The 23,434-nt window shown below is 41.2% G+C and overlaps 1 protein-coding gene across 1 annotated transcript in view; it reads left to right on the forward strand.

Annotated features, from left to right (window-relative positions):
- The first annotated feature begins 2,216 nt into the window (after window positions 1-2,216).
- Window positions 2,217-23,434, forward strand: part of LOC135214833 (transcription factor cwo-like) — a 169,629-nt gene continuing 148,411 nt past the window's right edge. Inside the window, exon 1 of the mRNA XM_064249232.1 lies at window positions 2,217-2,748. Within this exon, the coding sequence (XP_064105302.1) occupies window positions 2,696-2,748 (53 nt within the window). The 5' untranslated portion in view covers window positions 2,217-2,695. The remainder of the gene's footprint in view (window positions 2,749-23,434) is intronic.

Here is a 23,434-nt window from a genome sequence, read left to right on the forward strand (position 1 = left end):
CTAACTCATTACTGTTCGGTTGACTTCAGAATGCCCTAATTTCCCCAAAAAAAAAAAAAAAAAAAAAAAAAAAAAAAAAAATTCTGGTGGGTCCCTACCCCTGCCGGTAGGGCTCGCTTCGGTCATCACCCCACCCATAACCTAAGTTCTAAACCTTTGCACCCCCCCCCCACCCCTCTCCCCATCCCCCCCCCCCCCACCGGTAAAAAATCTCAAATGACGCCACTGATACATACATACATACATATATAGATATATATATATATATATATATATATATATAATATATATATGTGTGTGTGGTGTGTGTGTGTGTGTGTGTGTAACCGGAGGAGTGAATAGGACAAATTGGTTATAAGAAACGTGAGGCTTTACCTCCATTTCTTTTCGTTATGTCTGTGATAATTCCTTAACCTGAACCCCGAGTTTGTGGGTGTATATACATTTAAGATATATATATATATATATATATATATATATATATAGTATATTATAGTATATATATATATATATATATATATATATATATATATATATAGTGTATATGTATATATTTATATATGTATGCGAGGGTGCGCGCGTTGACATGGATTATGTTAGCCACATTTTGAACATTCCTTAGGCATCTAGAGTTCATAATACTACAAAGAGAGGAAATAGCCTACTGTATTTTACTTATTTTTGTATTACGTGCCAATTGTGAAAGAGTTTGTCGATAATAAGCCGACCAATTTGGGGATTTTTGAACGGGCCATTCCGTGCACCTGTTCGATCGATGTCCTCCAAAAAAGTTTCGTAAATCGAATCAAATAGCTCCAGGTTTCTTTTTTAATGACGTTTAACTTTAAAATAAATGAGTGATTTGCGAAATCAGTGTATAAATAAATACAAGATAGTATTCTCGTCCAGAGCTAAAACTACAAGTCTTGTAGTAGCACATAGAGTGAAGAAGGAAAAGAAGAAGAGAAGAAGAAAAAAAAGTCAGGTACATTCGTCTGAGAATCGACGATTATGTAACGACCGCTAACCACTGCTCAGCGCGTTTCATGAAGTATGGTCACTTACTGAAGTTTAAAGCCAGCACTAAGAACTTCCTTTTTTTTTTTTTCTTTTCTTTTTACTGCTCCTCTTCATAGGTCATAAAACCCAGACCGGACATCACCTTTATGCTTTGCTGTTTTGGCATTTCGTACATGAGAATTTAGAAAGCAGCTCCCGCATTGACGAACCTATATGAAACAAGGGTAAACTCAGCTGAACAGTTTCGCTCAGCATGCCGATTTCCACGACACAGTCAACGTGACCTGCCGCGGCGAACATGATTGTTTGCATTTTACTAGATGCTTCTATGATGATGGTAGTAGTCAAGCGTTGTTCAATTTATTCGTTGTCTCTTTGTTTTAAATATTTACTTCGGTTTTGACTGTCTATAGGATTTAATTCGGAAATATAGCTAGCCCGTCGCATTTGATTTTGAATCTGTCGTATCTTTTGCCGTTCTTAGAGACATTGAGAATTTTGTTTGTTTCTTTTGGGATCTGTTGTATGGCATCAGCGAAATTTTAATTCGATTTCTCAAAAACATTTTACATTATTACACGCAAACAAATATCACTTACAAGCAAAATACGTGTGTCAACGAAAGTAAGCAAAGATTCCATCCGATAAAGAAAGAAAAGCGGGTGGGCGGTGGAAGCGGTTGTAGCAACGTGATGTTCAGAGTCGATTGGGATTGGTCTGCTGCTTCGCTTTCTTGTTTTTCTGCTCAGTGATTTATTTGAGGCGCCAAAGGAAGATGTATTATATAACAAAGGACCGTGCTGCCTATTCCTCACAAAATGACAATCGAATTTGATTTCAACAAGTGACCGATTTCACACACTGGGCGAGAAGAGATTGAGCCCGGCCGTCACGTGGAACCTCACGCTTTCTAACTGGGGTCAAGATGCCTCACAAGCCCCCGTTATTGTAAACGTGCGGATATATTTCTTCATGTTGATTCGTATCATGTAAATACTATTGTTTCCTCTTGCATCTCCTGTGGATCCATCTTCCATATTAGAAAGTTAGCAATGAAGATCTAACGGCTCACTCTGATGAAATAGTTTCATTAGACGAGGCGATGAAATAGTTATCGATCGAAGAAGCAGCAGCTCTGCGTTGTCGAAAGGGTTTAGTTGTGCGCCGTCCGTCCGTCCGTCTGTCTGTCAGTGGACACGGGGAAAAAGTAGGCGTAGCAGGGGAGGAAGGAGGATAGGGAAATGGGAGCTCAGGCGGGGTAGTAGTGCCAGGGAAGAAGAACACACCTCCGCCACGTGAGGCCCAACGTCATCGCGAGCCATAGGCCACGTGACGCTCGGCGTGGGGAGCCTTCATCAGCCAGGGCCAGAACCCAGCAACCTGCACCCCGATAGACACGCATTGCCTCGACGTATACCCGGCGAGCTGTGAGGTGTATATCCCTAGTGCTGCTGTGCCTGGATTATTTTTGAGTGGAAAAATTATGCTAATCAACCCTAAATAAGTGAGTGTTTTTTGGATATAGAAACGTCGTGGTGTTATTGTTTTTTCTCTATAATTATTACTCTGGGGCCTGACTTCGGAGGAAAGTGAACTCGGCAACGGAGGATTTTTCAATATTTTGTGTTACGGCACAAAATGCTTAAAGTAGTGCTGGTGGATCCAATTATTGAGAATGGATAATTATGATGATGGCCCCATGGTGGGCTCATGCTTCAGAGTTGAAAGGTAAGGACACTTCAGTTCTGAATAATCTTCCTTAGGAAACTAGCATAGGCCCATGTAAATACTAATTTTTTACTCTTCGATGAGCCTCTCAGTCAGCTGTATCAGTTCGTAATTAGATTTTAGTACCTAGCAGACCAGGTAATTGTCACGGCAATAGAACTTGATTCTTTGAATTTGAAAATCTTGAATGTAGGATTGTTGTGTTTTTTTTTATCAAGTTTATTAACAAAGCACGGAACAAAAATTTTGACATTAGCCTAGAAAGGGAGAAAACGCATTGAGCAGTATTTGTAACGAGTCGGGTAAATGGCTTTGTTGCAGAACTTATTTATATTGGGAAAACAGGACGATTTACAGTTGCAGTGTTTCGGTAATCATTATTGCAGATTTTCGTGACCGTTTTAATGTTAATTTTTATACCGGTGGCCATTGCTGATGTGCACTAATGTTTTAGCTTAGTGGTACGTGTACGTTCTCAAATAACATGATGTAATAGTGGATATTTCGTGAATTATGCATTGATGTAGTGTGTAGATTATTGTAGTTTATAGAGGCAAACTGTCATATAAAATCATCTACACTTACCAATGTTGGAAATTCAGGAGTGGTGGTTCTTTGTATTGTGGATTAATGTTTTTCAATGATTGATAAAAATGTTTGCGAATGATTTCATCAGGCTTGAAGAAAATTAACCGGGAATTAGGTATGATTTCATGTAAAAATAGTACAAATTATTGCATAAATATTACCCTTTCATGGTATGTCTGGGCGCGCGCGCGCACACACACGCACACACACACACACACCACGTACAAGTAATTTCCATGCTTCCGGTTCTATGGAGGCCGTTTGAATGAGATTGTAAGCTTACATGCCATTTTTAACTTGATATATGTATTTTATACACACACACACACACACACACACACACACACACACACATATATATATATATATATATATATATATATACATATACACACAAACGTACATACATACTAACATACTCATCTTATGCTCGTTTTTTTTTGTTTTTTTTTTTTTTTTTTTTTTTTTTTGAAGCCGTTTAAGATCAGGTTGAAGACTTCTTTTCTTTTTTTTATCTCATCAGCCAGCATCTTGACCTCTCTTTCTTGACCATGTGGGCCACTGGTACCTGTTTATCAGTGGGTGAATTGGTGGTGGGGATTAGGATGGGAGCGAGTTATCTATCTTCATAGCGCATCTGAGCCAAGGGCTGTACGACCCTTGCATTGACACACTCATTTATGTTACACACACACACACACACACACACACACACACCAGTATGAAATTTATTACATCACTGTGACATTTTCTATATTCACAATCATTGATCTATTAATGTCGTGTAATATCCAATTCGCTCTAATTAGGCAATAGAAACGAACGGGAATTATTATAACTTTATGGTTAGTCCGAGGTAGAGCAAGTTGGATATTAGGCTAAACGACGTTTGCTGCTGAGTTTATATATATATTATATATATAATATATATAATAATATATATATCTAATGTGTATTTATATATATCTATATATATATTAAGGAGGGGATATGCACAGATAATAATAGAAGGATATAGATGGGGGGAACTGCACCCAGAAATAATGATGGCCAACCAGATGGTGGGAACCCAAGGAAAAGGGATATGCACAGTGAATGGTGACCAAGAAAAAGGATATGCACAGTGGATGGTGACCAAAGGAAAGGGGTATGCACAGTTGAATGTGACCAGGGAAAAAGAGATGGGCATATGCAAGGTGACCAGGGAAGGGGGTAAAAACCCAGGGAAGGAAAAATGTACCTAAAAAAAAAAAGGGAAAAAGATATGCACAGTGAATAGTGACCAAAGGAAAGTGGTATGCACAGAGAATGGTGACCAAAGGACAGTATGCACAAGAAAGGGAAATGGTGACCCAAAGGAAATTGGTATGCACCAAAGGATAATGGTGCCAAAAAGGATAAGGGTTATGCCAAAGAAAGGGGAATGGTGACCAAAGGAAAGGGGTATGCACAGAGAATGGTGACCAAAGGAAAGTGGTATGCACAGAGAATGGTGACCAAAGGAAAGGGGTATGCAAAGGAAAAGAATGAGTGGGACCAAAGAAAAGGGGTGATGCCACAGAGAATGGGTACCAAAGGAAAAAGGATATGCACAAAGGTGAATGGGTTGAAGGAAAGGGGTAAATTGACAGAGAATGGTGACCAAGGAAGGAATATGCACAGTGAATGGTGACCAAGAAAGGGATATGCATAGTGAATGTTGACCGAGGAAAGGGGTATATGTATGCATACATATATATAGTATATATGTGTGTATGTATGTATGTATGTATCCTTGGTCACCATATACTGGGCATACCCCCTTCCTTGGTCACCATTCACTGCGCATACCCTCTTCCTTGGTCACCATTCACTGTGCATACCCTCTTCCTTGGTCACCATTCACTGCTCATACCCTCTTGCTTGGTCACCATTCACTGTACATAACCCCCTCCCTCGGTCACCGTTCACTGGAGCCTTTTCCAAGGTCATCATTCACTGTACATCTTGCTTGGTCACCGTTCACTGTGCATAACCCCTTTCCAAGGTCATCATTCACTGTTCATGCATCCTTCCTCGGTCACCATTCATTGTGCATACCGGATTGTGTAAACCACGGTGCTGGCTAAACGGGGTTTCTCCAGAGAAAAACCTATTTTACTTTCGCATAAATTTCCACTACAATACCTGCTTCAAGCAACAGGCACCAAGGCTGCGTTTACACCCAGCTAAGCGAATCGATTCAAATCATGAAGAATCGCACGATTCATGATTTGTTTTGATTCGCCACACTAATTTCAATGTAACCGTTTACACCAGGCGAATCGGCAGGAATTTATAATGGACTCGATTCGCTCGTTGTAAGAGGTTACATTGAAATCAGTGTGGGGAATCAAAACGTGAATCGTGTTTCGATTCCTCGTGAATTGAATCGATTTGATTTGCTTGGTGCAAAGGCAGCTTTAAGCTCATCAACAGTTCATTTACCCCTCACTCACTACATTCACCGAGATCTTGTCTTCTTTTTATATCTATTCTTAGTTAAGGCACTTCCTTTCTTGTATCTTTCTTTCCCCCCCCCCCCTTCCCCCCCCCCCCCACCCCCCCCCCCCCCCCCCCCCCCCCATTTCACCAGCATTGTAGGTCCTCTTCTCCTCCCTCTTTATACTCCAGCATAATATGATTCTAAGGGTATTATGTCATGCACTCTCTCTGTTATCAAGAACACATGTCCTACAGTCCTTCATTCTTTATGGGGTATCATGGTTCCCAGACTGTACCGAGTTAGGTATTATGTGGGTATGAATAGTGAAAGTTGCTGTCCGATCATTTCCTGTTATTTGTTTGTGACAGTTTTTCCAAGGACTTCTGGAGCACTGTTCAGGGTATAAAGCCGTTTCATGGCACCTACCCTGAAAGAGTAAAGGCTTCTGTGAACAGATTTTACACAAGAGATAAGTCATAGGTGTGAGATCTCGTGTAACATTTTGAGATCTGAAAATTAGGTCTGTACAATTTGCGAGAGGTAGAACTTCATTTCTCCCCGAGACTAGTGGTTTGCTATAAATGACAGGACATAAACAAAAAACAAGTTATCTTGCCCTGCTTAATGAAAAGAACATTAGTAGGGGCATAGTTTAAACACCTAGGTTTTCTTTAGAATCACTATTCTTAATGTTTAATAAAGACTTCTAAATTATTTCTTCGAAAGACATTGACGTTTCACTTTGGAGTTTTGACTGCAAATGGTGGGATTTATTCTCTCTCTCTCTCTCTCTCTCTCTCTCTCTCTCTCTCTCTCTCTCTCTCTCTCTCTCTCTCTCTCTCTCATATACAGACCTAGATCATCACCCTGATCACTGTAGTTAAAAGATCTTGCCGTAAGAGTTTGCATTTAGAGTTATGGATTATTGGATATTGCAATGATCATCAAATTGTTCCTTTGTTTCATCAAGAATACTTTCACACTTCCAGGTCGAGCATCTGCAGTGCAGAATAAGTTTTAAAAAGTAAGGTGGGAGGTGGTTAGGTATTTAAAACATCTTGGCAGTCTTCTAACCACAACAGACACTTGCATTTCTTGTCCAGGACAAAATTACCAGACTGGAAGCATTTCCTCTTGTCCAGGACAAAATTACCAGACTGGAAGCATTTCCTGTTGCCCAGGACAAAATTACCAGGCTGGAATGATTTCCTCTTGTCCAGGACAAAATTACCATGCTGGAAGGATTTCTTCTTGTTCAGGACAAAATTACCAGGCTGGAATGATTTCCTCTTGTCCAGGACAAAATTGCCATGCTGGAAGGATTTCCTCTTGTCCAGGACAAAATTACCAGGCTGGAAGGATTTCCTCTTGTCCAGGACAAAATTACCAGGCTGGAAGGATTTCCTCTTGTCCAGGACAAAATTACCATCTTGTCCAGGACAAAATTTCCAGACTGGAAGGATTTCCTCTTGTCCAGGACAAAATTACCAGACTGGAAACATTTCCGTTCTTCTGTCTGAAGCCTTTTCCAGATGCTTACTCAACGCAAATTGCAGAAATATTTGGATATATTCTTCAGTGATCGATGCCACTCTTGTACGACAAAACCCCCGTCTCCCCCACTTCGCCAAGCCCTTGCAGTTAACATGCAACGCCACGGGGTCTTCGCTGGTACAAGGTTAGGCTGCTTGTCCCCGTAGTGAGTGAGTGAGTGAGGGCGAGAGTTGAATGTGATATTTCAATCTGCGCTTATACAATAATCATAGATATTGATTAACGCATGACTCTGATGCAAAAGGATCGCAAAATAGAACCTAATGCAGCAATTTCACCGTGAAGTGCTGCGAGAAATCTCCCTTGCACAAGGATGATTACCAAGTTCTGAATAGCTGTCACCTATAATCCTTTAATTGTATTGTCTTTGTATCTGAGATGATTGTCTTAAACCTTTAATTGCACCCACTGTTTATGCTTGTTTGGGAAGGTTTGTCATCTTCCAGGTGTGTCGGATTCTAGGTACCAATCTCTTTATAATCCCTATCTGTCAGTTATACGAATCTTCTTGTATTGTCTTTTGCCGCATTTATGTCAGTATCTGCTCAGTAAAGGACGTTTAACGTCGAAAGGTCTCGCAGATCCTGCTTCGTTTATTTTTCCTTCGTGGCATATATCTTTATATAAAAGGATAAGTGAATCCAGTAGGTAGCGCAGTGTTTCTTAAATGTGGTCGGCGGACCCCCAAGGGACCGTGGAATGTTCCAAGGGGTCCTCAGGATAATGTGAGGAGGAAGCGTTTCTGTTAAGTTCACTAAAATTTCTGTACAGAATTGTAAAAGTAGTAATGTTGTGAAAGTAATTATAAGTAAAATGTAAACCTTTTTGTTGAAGATAAGCCATTAATAAATAATTCAGCGGCTATTTTAGTACTATATTATACCCTGAAAACACTTTTAAACACTTTTAAACACAAGAGGGAAATGATCATAATAAGGGGTCCGTTACATGAGTCATTTTAATAAAAGGGGCACAAGAAAGTTCAAGAAACACTGAGGTAGAGGAAGCAAGAAGGGAAACAAGCTGTTGGGACGGTTTACCTGCCGAGGCCTAAGACTTATAAGATTTCTTATGGCGATTTTTGTTCCAGGATTAATAGAGTACAGAGTTATACCGCTTCTGACCAAAATAGGACAATCTCGCGCATGACATCACGTGGCTGGTCTGACTGAGGTTCACGTAAAAAAAAAAAAATCATCAGTCAGTATTTGACCCCACCAGAGTGAAGAACAAGGAAACTATCATCCAGTACCTGGCGATTAACGAGGATCTCTCACACAAGGTCGTGAAAGAGATGGGTAATGGGTGTGGGCAAACAATTCCCATAGTGACCATTAAATTATGTGTTTGTTTTCTTTTATGGCCACCTACCAATGACGGCACAAATATGCACAGTAACGATGGGACGGTCTAACCCTGTACTTATTAATCCTGGTTTGTTCTTTCATATGAGCTCATATTCTTTTGGAGATTTGAGTCTCAAGTCAGTGGTCCCTGTGGGGTTGTTCCTTGTGAATAGCGTTCATCTTTTGATTGAATGTTATCATTTCCACTGTCATGTTGATGTCCTAAATCTCCGTGAACGAATGCTACTGAGCTTGCTGTTAAGAAATACCCTTCATTTTTATCATTCAGTAAAATTAATCAACGAAATTAGTTTGAAGAATAAAAAAAATGTTTAATGGAGCCTGATTAACGATCAAAATGCATTTTGATGCATTCGAAAACTACGGCCAGACTTCAAGCCGTGGACGGTTAGCGAGATTGTACAGTGCTTTTTAAAACCAGCTTCGTTGTACAAGTTAACCTTGATGTGCCGTCAGTTTCTCTTGGGAGCTTGGTCTGTTGGAAACCGCTTAGTGTTGAGTTCCAAATCCTCTTACAAGAAGAGAGAGTAGAGCATTCTGTATTCATTGCGGAGACCTTGGCCTAAGTATCGAGGTACACTTTTCCCTGCCGTGAAGCTTAAGTTTGGTATTTTGTCATTTTATCCTGTTCAACACTACGCTCCAAAAGGGGGATTAGAGCCGTCAGCGCACCTTCCACAGTGAACTGTAGGCATCCCTTGGGGGTTCTTTTCAGCGTCCCTTCGACTTGTAGCTGCGACCCTTTTCATTCTTTTTACTCTACCTCCGTTCATATTCTCTTTCTCCCATCGTACTATCACCTTCTAACAATCGTTTCACAGTACATCAGAGATGTTTTCCTCCTGTTACACCTTTCAGACATTTTTACTCTCGGTTTCCCTTTCAGCTATTAATGGCCTCATAGATCCCAGCGCCTGGCCTTTGGCTTATATCGTATATTCCATTCAGTTCCACTGAACAACATGATACTTGTAAGCGCGTGTGTAGTGACGATTATCACAGAAGGCTTTATGCTGCAGTTTAGAGGACTTTAATACGGCCTTGAAGCGCCTCAGTGGCGTGGTCGGTATGGTGTTGGCGCCTAAGTTTGTTTCTCGGACATTCCACTGAGGGGTGAGAGAGGTGTATTTCTGGTGATAGAAATTCATTCTCGACGTAGTTCGGAAGCCACGTGAAGCCGTTGGTCCCGTTGCTGAATAACCTCTGGTTCCATGCAACGTAAAAACACCATACAAACAAACTATATACGGCCTTGACTACAGTTAGCCGAAACTTGACCACAAATGACCAGCTGCCTGTTTTCCGAGATCAATAATTAGATCTTGGCGTCTTTGAGACCGAAATTAACAGCTGGTGTGACGAAGACACTTCCCAGCGCTTGGCCGTTGTTCTAAATTATATATTCTATTTTGTTCTAAAAACTAACATTGTAGACTAGACAGGCGCTTCTTCAACTGTACTAAATGTTGAGTAACCGGTCCACTAACACCACCCATATTTATTATGGTGTGAAACAAATTACACTGAATGCTAAGCGCCTCAGTGGCGTGGTCGGTATGGTGTTAGCCTGCCACATCGGTGGCCGGGAGTGCGATTCTCGGGCATTCCATGGAGGGGTTAGAGATGTGTGTTTTTGGTGATAGAGGTTCACTCTCGACGTGGTGCGGAAGTCACGTGAAGCCGTTGGTCCTGTGCTGAATAACCTCTGGTTCCATGCAACGTCAAAACACCATACAAACAAAACACACAGTTTGCTTTGCTTGACAAAAGATGATGTTAGATTGAAGTGCTAGTGGACTTAGAAAGTAACTATAAATATTTTTATTAGTATATTTAGCACTTTTTAAGGCATTTAACAGTATTTTTCCAGGGATGGAAAGACTGACCGTTCATTACCAGTTTAGTTAATAGTATTTTTTTTTTCATGATATTCCATTATTCCATTGTAATAAATGGGTCCTTAGCACCATATTTTTAAAAAGGTTTGGCATTACTCTCGTTGGTAATTAGGACATTGTCCCACTTCATGCCTTGTGATTCTAAACCTACAAATTCCTTTCTTTGAAAATTGACAAAATTATGAATAGGAAGGGGGTGGGGGGCGGCTAGTTTTGAGATGGCCGGCAGGAAGAGGAGAGGTCGGTGAAGGAGATCACTTGAGGTCAGGTGATGAGGATGAGAGGCTTTTGTGAGATTCCAGGAAGGAAGAGGGGGTTGGGGGGGAGGGAGGAATAAATGGTTGTAAGTTATCTGGCGTCTTACCATGAAAGGGTCCCCTGGGGGTTATAGGGTGGGAGCAGTGCCGTCAGTGCACCGCTTACATAAGGTCTTTGTACCTTCCCTTCTCCTTAGCTGCAACCCCCACCCCCCCTTCATTCCTTTTTACTGTATCTCTGTTCATATTCCCTTTCTTCCATCTTAGCTTTCCACCCTTCCCTAACAATTGATTCATAGTGGAACTGTTTTGAGGTTTTCCTCTTGGTACACCTTGCAAACCTCCTTACTGTCGATTTCCGCTTCAGCGCAGAATGACCTGATATACGCAGGTCCCAGGGCTTCGCTTATGGCCTAATTGTATTGTATATTATGTTCTATTCCATGAACATGAAAGGGAGAAAGCTAGAGAGGGATGGACGTAGTGGTACTGTATTGGTAACAATTTGCGTTTGAGATTGTTGGAGTTTGTCTTAGGAAATGAACATAGAAGGTGGTCAGCTTCATTGCTGTGTCCTTTCGTGGTTGCTCAGAGGGAACATTGCCAACCGCTAGGATGGATGCTATTCCAGCCACATTTAAAGGTATAATGGGAAGGGCGTCGTCACTTGCCCAATCAATGTCAAGAAAGAAGGGAACGAGTGCAAGTTAGAGGCTCCTGACGCTGGTTTTTGCATGCCCAGTGGCTGATTTTAGTTGCTATGGATGTTGGACTCTCTCAATTTATGTAGCCTGAAGCTGGGATTGTTTTTATTATGGAGGAACAAACGGAACTGGTTGCATATGATATGTGAAATCATCCTATTTCCTGCAGAAGGGAATCTCCTAAGTTTTGAGTGTTTTTTTTTCTACTAATGCATATTTTATATAAGTATTTGACTCCCTCCACTAGGTTTGCCCTAACTAATCTGGCAAGTAGGGCAGTGTGACTATGGATGCCCCCCGCATTGCAGTCCTTGACGAGAGCTTGAACTTGAAAACTGTGTGAATATCAATAGAAAAGCTGGTCTTCAATGCTAAATACAGCTTTATTTTGTCCAACTCAAATACGCGAAGAGTGATAATTATGAATGAATTTTTAAACACGTATTTGCGATATGACATTTCACTTGCTTAATTAATTAAAAGTCATTTTGGTTTTACTATTACCTTTTTCCTACTTTTCATTTTTCCTCTTTAGATGCTTGTTTGATTTGGGCGTCGATAACGTATATTGACGTCATGTTAACTTTTGTCCACATCAATGTCACCACCGACAGCATTTCATCTTTTAAACAGCATCGGTCGCAATCACCCTTTTCAAGCCTTATTTTTCAAAACCTTGACAGATGAAGTTTCCCGGGGCCATTAGCCTTAGCTTTTCAATCTTGACTACGCGTTCAGAAGTGTATCGGACTCAGTATTTTTCCATAATTTTCCAAGCATTTGGCCTGACTATCAGTTCTGTAGTTATAGCCAATTCATTCGATGAAAGTAGTAGCGTTGCACGAGAGTTCGATTCTCGGGCATTCAATTGAGGAGTGAGAGATGTGCATTTCTGGTGATAAAAGTTCACTCTCGACGTGGTTCGGAAGTCGCGTAAAGCCGTTGGTCCCGTTGGTGCTGAAGAACCACTGGTTCCATGCAACTTAAAACACTATACAAACAAACATAGGAATGGGTTCAGGTCAGAATAATTCTTATATCCGTACTCAGCAGAGTGGAAAAGATATTTATTATGGAAGGAATTTTGAATACTGTAGAGTATCATTGGTTTCTACCTTCTTGAGTCCGATATACTTCTGAACGCGTAGGTTGAGATTGAAAAGCTACAGTTAATGGCCCCCGGGAGACTTCATCAGTCAAGGTTTTGAAAAATAAGGCTAGAAAAAGGTGGTTGGAAACGATACTGTTAAAAAGATAATGGGCTGTAGGTGGTGACATATTGGTGCGGACAAAAGCTGCCATGACGTCAGTATACGTTATCGACGCGACGCCCAAATGGAACGAGCATCTGAAGAGGAAAAATGAAAAGTAGGGAAAAAGCTAATCGTAAAACCAAACTGACTTTTAATTAATTAAGCAAGTGAAATGTCACGTCGCAAATACGTTCTTAAAAATTCATTCATAATAATCACCTTTTGCTTGTTTAAGGTGGACAAAAATAAAGCTGCACTTAGAATCGAAGACCAGTTTTTCTGTTGATATTCAAACAAAATTTGTAACGCTCTGAATTATGAGTAAAACTCTTCCTGGTCATTTTTTGACAGGTTCTGTTTAAAATGGTCATAACAGGCTATCAAACACGGTCTCTAGGACAGCGTTCCCAAAATGGGACAGTGCCGTCAGTGCACCTCACACAGCGCACTGTAGGCATTACTTAAGGTTCTTTGCACCTTCCCTTCGGCCCCTACCTACAACCCCTTTCATTGGGTTTCCTGTAAATCGTTCATATCACTTCCTTCCATCTTCCTTTCCTCCCTCTCCTAACGATGGATTCAAAGTGCAATTGCTCTGTTTTCCTCCTGTTACACCTTTCAGACCTTTTTATTGTCAATTTCCGTTTCAGCGCTGGATGACCTTATGTGTCTCAGCGCTTGTCCTTTGGCCTAAATTCTATTTTTGTATTCTATTTTATTTTGTAACCAATCAATTTCCAGATTCTCAAATAGGCGACAGTCTGACAGAATGTTAGAGAAATTGGTTGCTTGCAAGTTTACGAGCGGTTTTCGTGAGGTCTGAGAACTTGAAATAATACAGCCTTTCTCCTGGTTACTATCATATATATGCACAATTAATAAAAAAGAAAATTGTTACAAAATTGGAGGAAATATCTAGACGGGGTTCCTTTTCGATATTCCACGTAATTCTGGTCAGCATTTACCATTATGCGTGTTTCTCTCTCTCTCTCTCTCTCTCTCTCTCTCTCTCTCTCTCTCTCTCTCTCTCTCTCTCTCCTTTTCGTCTTTAAAAAGGAAACATTTCTTCAAAATCACAAAATGGAAAACTTGATGCATTCTATACTAGATGCATTTGAATAGGTTAAAACATTTTTTATATGGGTTTACATCATGGTAAGTCTGTGAATATGCAATAAGTTTTATAGAGTAAGGCTTGTGAATGTGTACAGTAATGTGAGAATTCCTTGGACAGACATTAATAAATATTTTATAGAGGCAAGGCAGGTTAGCCTAGTAGGTTTGAATGGTTGAGGGCACTGGTAACTATTAGGTACAGTTACGGAGATTTGTACTGTACTGCGCACTGCATAAAATGATATATCCATTCACGAAGATCCAAGAAGTTTTGTATGGTAAACAATTTAGACCCAGTTGCTAAAGTACCATACCATCTATTATACAACCTCGCTAACTGTTACATGTACTTGTTATTGCACCTGTGAGGTTTCACCTTCAGAGCCATGTGCTCCATGACATTTGTTTTCTGGATGTCTTTCTCTTCCAGTCCCACCAACCAATCCAGCACACTCTCTCTACACTTCGGTGCTTCATGGCTGGAAGCTCCAGTCCCAGTGCTTGGTTGTAGTGTTACAGCCGCCCAGTCAAACGATTCATCTCTGAGGTTCGAGAGGGAGACAGAGAATTAGATGGCGAGATCAAGTGAAGGAAGATATGGAGAAAAGAAGAGGTTTGGTGGAGGACGATGCCTTTGATAGAAGGCAGTGGAGGAGAAGGCGCATCAGGCAACCGACCCCTTAATGTAGGGAACTCGGTGGAATAGAAGAACAGTTTGACGCTTCATTCATTCCATTCCTGTGGACTCGCGTAAAGGGGGCGGGGGAGGGGGGTTGGCCTAGTGCCGTCAGTGCATCTCACGTGGTTCACGGTAGGCATTACGTAAGGGTCTTTGCCCCGTCCCTTCGTACCCCAGCTGCAACCCCTTTCATTCATTTTATGTTGGCCCTCCATTCATCTTCTCTTTCTTCCACCTGACTTTCCACCCTCTCTAACAGTTGTCTCATAGTGCAACCACAAGGTTTTCCTCCTGTTACACCTTTCAGACGTTGCGGTCACTTTCCGTTTCAGCGCTGAATGATCTCATAAGTCCTAGCGCTTGGTCTTTGGCCTAAATTATATATTCCATACCATTCTATTTTTATTGACTCTCGTTAACATTTGCTTTTTGTGTGTGCGTGTGTTTTGGAGGTAATTTGCTTGGCAGTTTTGTTTGCCTTCGCTTGAAAAATAAAATTGGCCTCATGTTTTTCGCTGCAAATTCTCCCTCTCTCTTGTCAGTAGATATTGCCCCGGGTGTAGCTGTCCTGAGTTATTGGCTTTTGTGATGCGGCTCTCTCTCTCTCTCTCTCTCTCTCTCTCTCTCTCTCTCTCTCTGGGAATGAATGGCTACGCGTAAACTCTCTCTCTCTATCTCTGCTCTCTCTCTGCTCTTTCCACTCTCTCTCTCTCTCTCTCTCTCTCTCTCTGGAATGACACACTTTAAACTCTCTCTCTCTCTCTCTCTGGAATGGCACGCTTTAAACAAAATTCACGGAAGTAGTATTTCCTGAGGTAATAAGCGGCGTAATGCAGGAGACAGATACAAAGGGAGTCGTTGGGGGAAAAAATCGGAAAAATACTGTTACTATTCTTGGCTTAGTTGTTTAGTTGTTGGGTTATGGAATCTTGCGCCTAAGACGAATTTCCAGTTATGTGATCTGCAATGTAGTATAATAAACAAAGGTGAATTTGTTGCTAGGAGAACAGAGTGCCTTTATTCAAAGGCTGAAAAAGGCATCATATTTAGAAGTAACATCGGTCCTAGATTGATTTACTGCTTATCGTACCTTGAGCGAGAGCATCACTCCATTGCAATGTTTAGTTTTATCTTTTAACATAATTATAGTATGAAGACGGGGTAGGTATTACTAAAGGTTCTTTGCAGCGTCCCTTCGTCCCCTACCTGCAACTTCTTTTATTCCTTTTGCTGTGCCTCCATTCGTATTGCCTTTCTTTCATCTTGTTATCCACCCTCTCCTAACAATGATTTCAAAGTGCAACAGCGAGATTTTCGTCGGTTACACCTTTCAAACCTACCTACTCTCGAATTCGTTTCCATCGCAGATCCTCGGAGCCGAACCTCATCGGCCCCTAGTGTTTGGCCTTTGGCTTAAACTGCATTCCATTCCAAGACTTTATTCCAAGAGGCACATTCCAAGAACTTTATTCCAAGAGGCGCATTCCCTTGCGCACTATGGTAAAAGAATCCCCGATGCAGCTGTGGCAGACCTTTCAAGGTCGCCAGTCATGACGGATCTCCCGCGAAGGTCACTCGGTGATTAAATGCATCGTCTCGGAGAGCGACCTTTGTGAGGTGTGAACTGCTCCTTGGAATAGACTGGCCTTCGTTTTACCCTCCTGGGCTCCTGGGTCTCTCTGTCCCGTCCCAAGGTCCCACCCTACAGGAATTTTCTCCATATAGATGGCGGAACCTGATGGTTCTGTTGCCAGGCGGATTAGAGGTGAGGAGCTATTTTAAAAGGACAAGGCTTTAAATACTAAGTGGAACTCGGTTAGCATACTAAGACAATGGCGGGAAAAATTGGAAAGTGGGTCATTCGTCAGTGTAGATATATATATATATATATATATATATATATATATATTATATACACCTATATATAATTCTCTCTCTCACTTTCTATCTATATATATGTGCATATATAATATTTATATGATATATATATATATAGATTATATTAATTATTAATGATAATATTAATACTATGATATATATTAGATGTGCTGTGATGCTGTGTGTATATTAGTTTGTATATTTATATAAAATTATATAAACTCTCTCTCTCTCTCTCTTCTCTCTCTCTCTCTCTCTTCTCTCTTCCTATATAATATATATATATTATTATATATATTACATATACTATAATATATATATTACTATGTGTGTGGTGTGTGTGTGTGTGTGTGTGTATTTTGTATTTAGTTTTTATATATTATATAAACTCTCTCTCTCTCTCTCCTCTCCTCTCTCTCTCTTTTTTGTTCTCTCTCTCTCTCTATAATAATAATATATATATATATATATATATATATATATATATATATATATATATGTGTGTGTGTGTGTGTGTGTGTGTGTGCGTGTATGGTATACCAATGTTGTTTTAGAAATCGAGCAAAAACGGCGTTGAGGCTGCCTCTCCAATTACATAAAGAGCTCACCTATAGCAGTTGTCCTCCAAGAAGTAAAAAAAAATAAATAAATAAATAAAAACTAGTCATCGTTCGTTTTTTAGCAATGAAATTGCTTCAAATAGTCGCGTGCGCGTTTTCGCCTAATTGCGATGGGATTTTCAGGAAAGTGCATTTCACTTCTTGCGAGAATGCCACTGTTGGGCCGTGCCAACTTGGGTCACGTTAACAGATTGAGCCAAGTCAGGTCACGTTATCCACTAGACGCGGGACTTGGGAAGGAAGGAACGAGTTAAGGGAACGGCAGATGAATTCTTTCGTGTTTATTGTGTTCGCTCATTTATTTTTGGATTTCCCCTTCTTCGCTTTTTTCTTGATTTAAGGTAATTGTCTGTTGCTCATCAGACTTCAGCTACGATTATTTTAATAAGTGTTGAGGATTTCAGGGAATTTTTTTTTTCTTGAGACTGAAAAAAGATTTACAACGAAGAGGCATTTTAAGGCTTGAATGCCATTCCCGACGTCCTTGTGTGGACCATTTGAAAACGACACGAGAACCTTTCTAAAACTTCTTATGCTTCTTATCTATGGGTTCTTGTTTATGGCGGGCCATAGCCAAATGTTATTGGATTGTGTCTTGTTTCTGACTTGTTTTTGTTTTATTTATTAAACCGCTCGTCAAAGTCTGTTGGCTTCCGTTTGATTTCGCACTGGATATTTATGAGGAGAATGGATCTAATTCCTCATCAGGCTCCGTATGTTGTATATTCATATTTATTTGTTTTTGTAAATGTGATTCATGCGCCTCAGTGGCGTGGTTGGTTTGGTGTTTGCTCCTCACCTCGGTGGTCGCGGGTTCGATTCGCGGCCATTCCATTGAGGAGTGAGAGATGTGTATTTCTGGTGATAGAAGTTCACTCTCGACGTGGTTTGGAAGCCACGTAAAGCCGTTGGTCCCGTTGCTGAATAACCACTGGTTCCATGCAACGTAAAAACACCATACAAACAGTAAATGCGATTCATGCGTTGGTACCTTAATCCATATTCTAAAAAAGTATATTTTTTATGAATCGAAAACCTATGTATTTTAGTCGAAGATTCTCTCTCTCTCTTCTCTCTCTCTCTCTCTCTCTCTCTCTCTCTCTTTCTTTCCAGTATCCCCTTTGTGTAGGCGTCTTGGCGTGTAATTGAAAATCCTGCTAGGTGCATCCTGTCAGCTTTACAGAAGAGAGAGGACGAGATCGCGCTGCATCAGACGTCCCCAGGAGAGTCTGTTCAACTCCAGGATTTCTCCACCATTTTGCTGTGATGGACAGGCAGCCGTTTGTTGACAGAAACAGACAGAAAAGATCCAAGTTAACGGTTTCTTGAGTTATCCTGTTACTCTGTTGTATGGATATCCGCTCGTGAAATGATTGTAACTGGTTTTGCAAAGAAGGCATTTACTAGACCCAGTTTCCTCTCTCTCTCGTACCAAGAGTAATCGGCATGAAATTTAATGCATCGGCCAGTGACCTTCCTACTCAGACACGACTTCCTACCTGCCCTCAACCTCCCCCCTCCTACCTACCCATCTCCCTCGCCATCAAGAAAGACTCTTCATGACTGTTTATATGCGCAACTAGTGTTACTGCATTCAATCAATACTCGACATCCGTGCTGGGAGCGAGCTGCTCTGAATCGTGCAGAGATACCTGGCGACCGGAGCTAGGAATGTGGTGTGACTCACGTCCTGAACCGAAGTTGAGGATTAATCGCTTACTGGGCAGCAGCAGCATTTCGTCAATATTCTTCGCCCGTCAAATTCAGATTTATTTTTAAGGACACCGGTGGGACGACGGTGATGTTGGGGCAAGGGGGGGCGGCTGGGCGGGTAGGGGGGGATGGTGGGAGCTGGGAGCGTCACGTGGCCTGGCATGTGTTCCCGCGTGTTGTGCCGAGTCTTCGGACTGGTACCCCCCCTCCCTCCCCTCCCACGCTCCTGTTGCGCAAACACCCCGTCTTACAAACAACCCCACCCCCTTCCCCTCCCCCCTTGCCAATGTATGGGGTGAAGGGTACTTACGGGATAGAGGGGGGAGAGCTTAATAGCTTCAGATGCAAGGTTCCTTTCTCCCAAAAGCCATGGGGGTTGGTGGGGTGGGGGGAGGAGGGGTGAGTCTTGTTCTTCACACCCAGGAAGTAACGGGAGAAAGGCTCAATGCCATCCATCCTCACACCCCTTGTTGGCTCCGTTGTAAATTTGGTTGTGACCGAGGAGGACGGATAGACATAGTTATGGAGACGTTTATGGCAAACATTAAATTTAAATTTAAAAGGATTATTTAATCTACTTTGATGTCTTTTCTTTAACTGTTGATAGCAACAGCTTGGGCAAAAGCTTCGGACTCAAGCTCGTGTCCCATATATATTGAAACTGTCTCTCTCTCTCTCTCTCTCTCTCTCTCTCTCTCTCTCTCTCTCTCCGTTGTTATCCAAACCTTCATCAATTTTATGTACGTTTCTAAGATCTTTGCATTCCTGGAACCCTCGTGAGCCCCTTTCCAAAGACTTCTCAGTAGGCTTAGCCCTTTTGTTTGAGAGGTAGAAGCCATTATCAGAACGATCTCTGTCTCGCAGGGAAGGGCTTCTTTGGTTCCTTCGAAAACCTATATCTTTTGTCTGTTCAGCTGTATTGAGAAAGGTGATCATTTTATTGAAACTCGTTTTACTTACTGCGGTATATGCAATTATATATGTATTTTTGTTATATTATCATGTAATTTATGAACATACCGATCACGCGCCATTTGCATTCAAGTGATGTAGACACGTTTGCATTCGGTTTCGTTCTTTTCGTATTTATTCATCAAAGCGTCAAGTTCCGGTCTTCGGACTTCAGTGCGCAGTGATATCGAACCTCGTCACAGCCTTCGTGTTCTGACCTTCCTCAACGTTCCGAATGTGAAGACGTCAGTCCGAGTAACGTGTACTGCGTCGTCGTTTGTTTCTTTTCTAATTTAATGCAATAACGTCTTTTTCGTTTTTCTTTTTTTCCCTCCCGAATCGAGTCTACCTGGGAAGGAGTATTGACGTTCCGTTATTAGGTGTTTCGGCCTGATGTATAGGCTATGTTTGACGCGTATCTTAATCGGCTGTGGTTTTTTGACGCTTGGAAAAATTTTTGTATTTTGTCAGTTTCTCAATAAGAGGGGGTATATTTAGAAACCTTATGGTGATTGATTGTATGGTGCTTTGGTCATTAGCTCTCTTTCATTTGTGTCTCTCGATTCGGACTTTTCATTTTTATTTTACTTTTTTTCTAGTTCACTGACGTTCCTGCCGCCTGTTTTATCTTGACTTGACAGGTGGGCGTTGTCTTCAAATTTCTTTTCTAATAATCATAAGATGGATTATATTGGCATTTTTGGCAAGAATCGAAAAGGAAATCACAATTGCTCAAATTTTCTTTACTGATGTTGTATAGTCGTGTGAATTTTTTCTTTAAATAATCAGTATGTTAGGTATGTCAAACCAAGTCTTCCTCCGAGGTAAATTATGTGATCAACTATGGATTGGTGGACATTCATTGTAAGTCAGCTACCAGTGACTAGCCTCCTATGAAAGCGGCAATTTTGAAATTATTCGGGCAGCCACGTCTCTTGCAAATCTTCATTCATCTCCAGCCTTCCGTCCCATGGCCCTCATCTGAGTAAGGCTTGGCCTTCGGACTCTGATGGCCACAGTACCCTAGCTGAGCAGACACTGTCGTGTTGGTTCTCACTACCTCTTGCCACCTGGCACATATCCGTCATCAAGCCATACTGACAGATCGACAAAGTCATTTTAATCTATGATTTCATTGTCGTATCTTGATGCAAGTCCGTGTAGCAGTACAGATTGCACTATACTAAAGTGTATAATCCTACCTTCCTTCCTATGCATTTTCATTATTATTTTCAGATGCTATTCATCCTGCCCCTTTTTTTTATTTGCCTCATGCCTCTCTCGCTCAATTCCAACGTTAGAGAACTTGTAAACATTGGAAGATTTAACCCCATTGATCCTTTCTTGAATAATAATAGTAATAAATTTAAGAATAATAATAATGACTGTTTTACAGTTACTGTAAATAATCAGCATGTTCATTTCAATCATTTGTAAAGTGATTTCCTTTGTCTTTTCATTTAGTTTTCTCTTTTTCCCTCTGTTTTGTCAGTTCACGATACTGTCTTTTATCAGCTAATCAGCTTTCTCATATTTCTCTGTAGCCCTGACTTCTTTCATCACCTTGATTAATTACTTTCAACAGAAAATAACTTAGAACATGAAAATGAGCGAGGGGCCTCATTTACCTCTCACCAGGTCATGGGTTGGTACGTTTTGATCAAGGTTGAGATAGAAGTGGCATAGATATAACTGATACGGGTCGCACTTTTATATTTAACCAGCCGATTTTGAGTGCTGATGTTTGGAGCTGTAGTATCCTTGTTTGCTGCCTTGTTCAAAGTATGAACATGAGATGCACTTTAAGCAATACTTAAGTTGTTTAGAGCGTTCCTTCGGCCCCTAGCTGCAACCCTTTGTACTCTTGCCTCCGTTCTTATTCTCGTTCTTCCATCGTACTTTCCACCCCCTCCTAACAGTCGAGTCGTAGTGCAGCTGCTTTGAGGTTTTTGTCCTGTTACACCTTTCAAACCTCCTTACAGTTAATTTCCGTTTCCGCGCTGAATGACCTCATAGATCCCAGAGCTTGGCCGTTAGCCTAAATTCTGTATTCTATTCTTGTCTATTCTGGGAAGGAAGCGCAGATTAGGATGACACCAGAAGCAGAATACTGGTATTGTGACGGGGCTGTCCTTGGAATATTAAAGTGGTGGAGAAATTTAACATTTCTCACCGAGCGAACTACTTCTGCTTCGATGGAAATTGAAAGCCAGAGGAAGCAGGCACTGGAGTAGTCATGAGCTTCGTGCACATGATCACGCGATGCAGTCGTTAACATTGACACTGCCAGCCTTAACGCCGGGGGCGTGGCACCTCCAGCTAATCGTGACGAGAACCCAAAACTGGGTTCTCGAGAGCCCATCGACGTTCGCCCGGTCATCAGATATTTATTCTTCAGTGGGTTCTTGGCTTTGTTTTGACCAATTGGTGCATGCTACGTGATATACCAGCGAGAGAGAGAGAGAGAGAGAGAGAGAGAGAGAGAGAGAGAGAGAGAGAGAGAAGTTAAGTTTTAATATGAAACCTAGACGGAAATCTTACCGAACGTGTAAACTGTCTTTAGGATTGGAAACCACGCGTCTTATTGATTTCAGGAAGGTGGTAGCGACAGTTAACGAATTTTCCATTTTATCCTTTTTGTTGCAATTCCCCCCAAAAATGTTTCGCCTCTTGAATTTATTTCACGTAACAGTAAGTCCCACGAAAATCCTTTTGCTGCCTTCTTATATTCCATATCCGCTTAGACTTTGGTATTACGTTTAAAACTTGAAAAGATAATGAGAAAAGTATTGGGTTTTGTAGACACCAAGTTTTCCAGTTGTCAAAAAATGAAGAGTCGCCTGAATACGAATATGCGTATGGTTGCTTTTCATAGAGGTGACTACTGAGCGCTATGTCTTCTTTACTGTATAGGTGTGGAAGTAGTATTTGGGAACTTAATATTCTTGCGTCTTTGTCTTTGGCAGTTACGTAAAGACTGTAATATATGGAACAAATAACGTAATATATTATATTATGAAGGTAAAACCTTTTTTTACAATTACGTCAAAATAAGATTATACCTCTGAGAGAGAGAGAGAGAGAGATCCAAATTTTAGCAAAAGGTAAGACAAATTGAATCCTAGATGGAAATCTTAAATGAACCTAATCGGAGTTCGCACTGAATGTAGACCCACCCCTAGCAACCACCTCCCCCTCCCTTCCCCCTACCCCTCTTTGAGCACGTGTCTGCCGGCATTTTTTCAATGTCGGGTTACACCTTTTCTTCATCAGTCCTTCGCAGCCAACGTGAGTTTGAGACATGTGGTGTTTGAAGTTAACCTTGGGCATTGTTTCGGGGCACCCAGCTTGCTTCTGTTACGGTTTATCTGACCTCCATTTGCAAGAAGAAGGTCGCATCTCATTGTTTTGCTGATGCTTATGGAAATATAGTGTAACGCTGATGATAAACAAAAAGGGCGCTAGCCGAATGTACCTGGAGAATGTTTTCATGCAACTTGTTGAACCAAAAGTTTGGCAGGTGTTCTTACGTTTCGTGACTTCAGACACGTGCTAGGGACAACCCGCTGAATATGCTGTTTGTTTTCTTCTCTGATATACGCGGTCATATCGGGGCATTAATCCATGTTTACGTAATCTTGGCC

The sequence above is a fragment of the Macrobrachium nipponense genome, chromosome 46 (assembly GCF_015104395.2).
Source record: "Macrobrachium nipponense isolate FS-2020 chromosome 46, ASM1510439v2, whole genome shotgun sequence".
Classification (NCBI taxonomy): Eukaryota; Metazoa; Arthropoda; class Malacostraca; order Decapoda; family Palaemonidae; genus Macrobrachium; species Macrobrachium nipponense.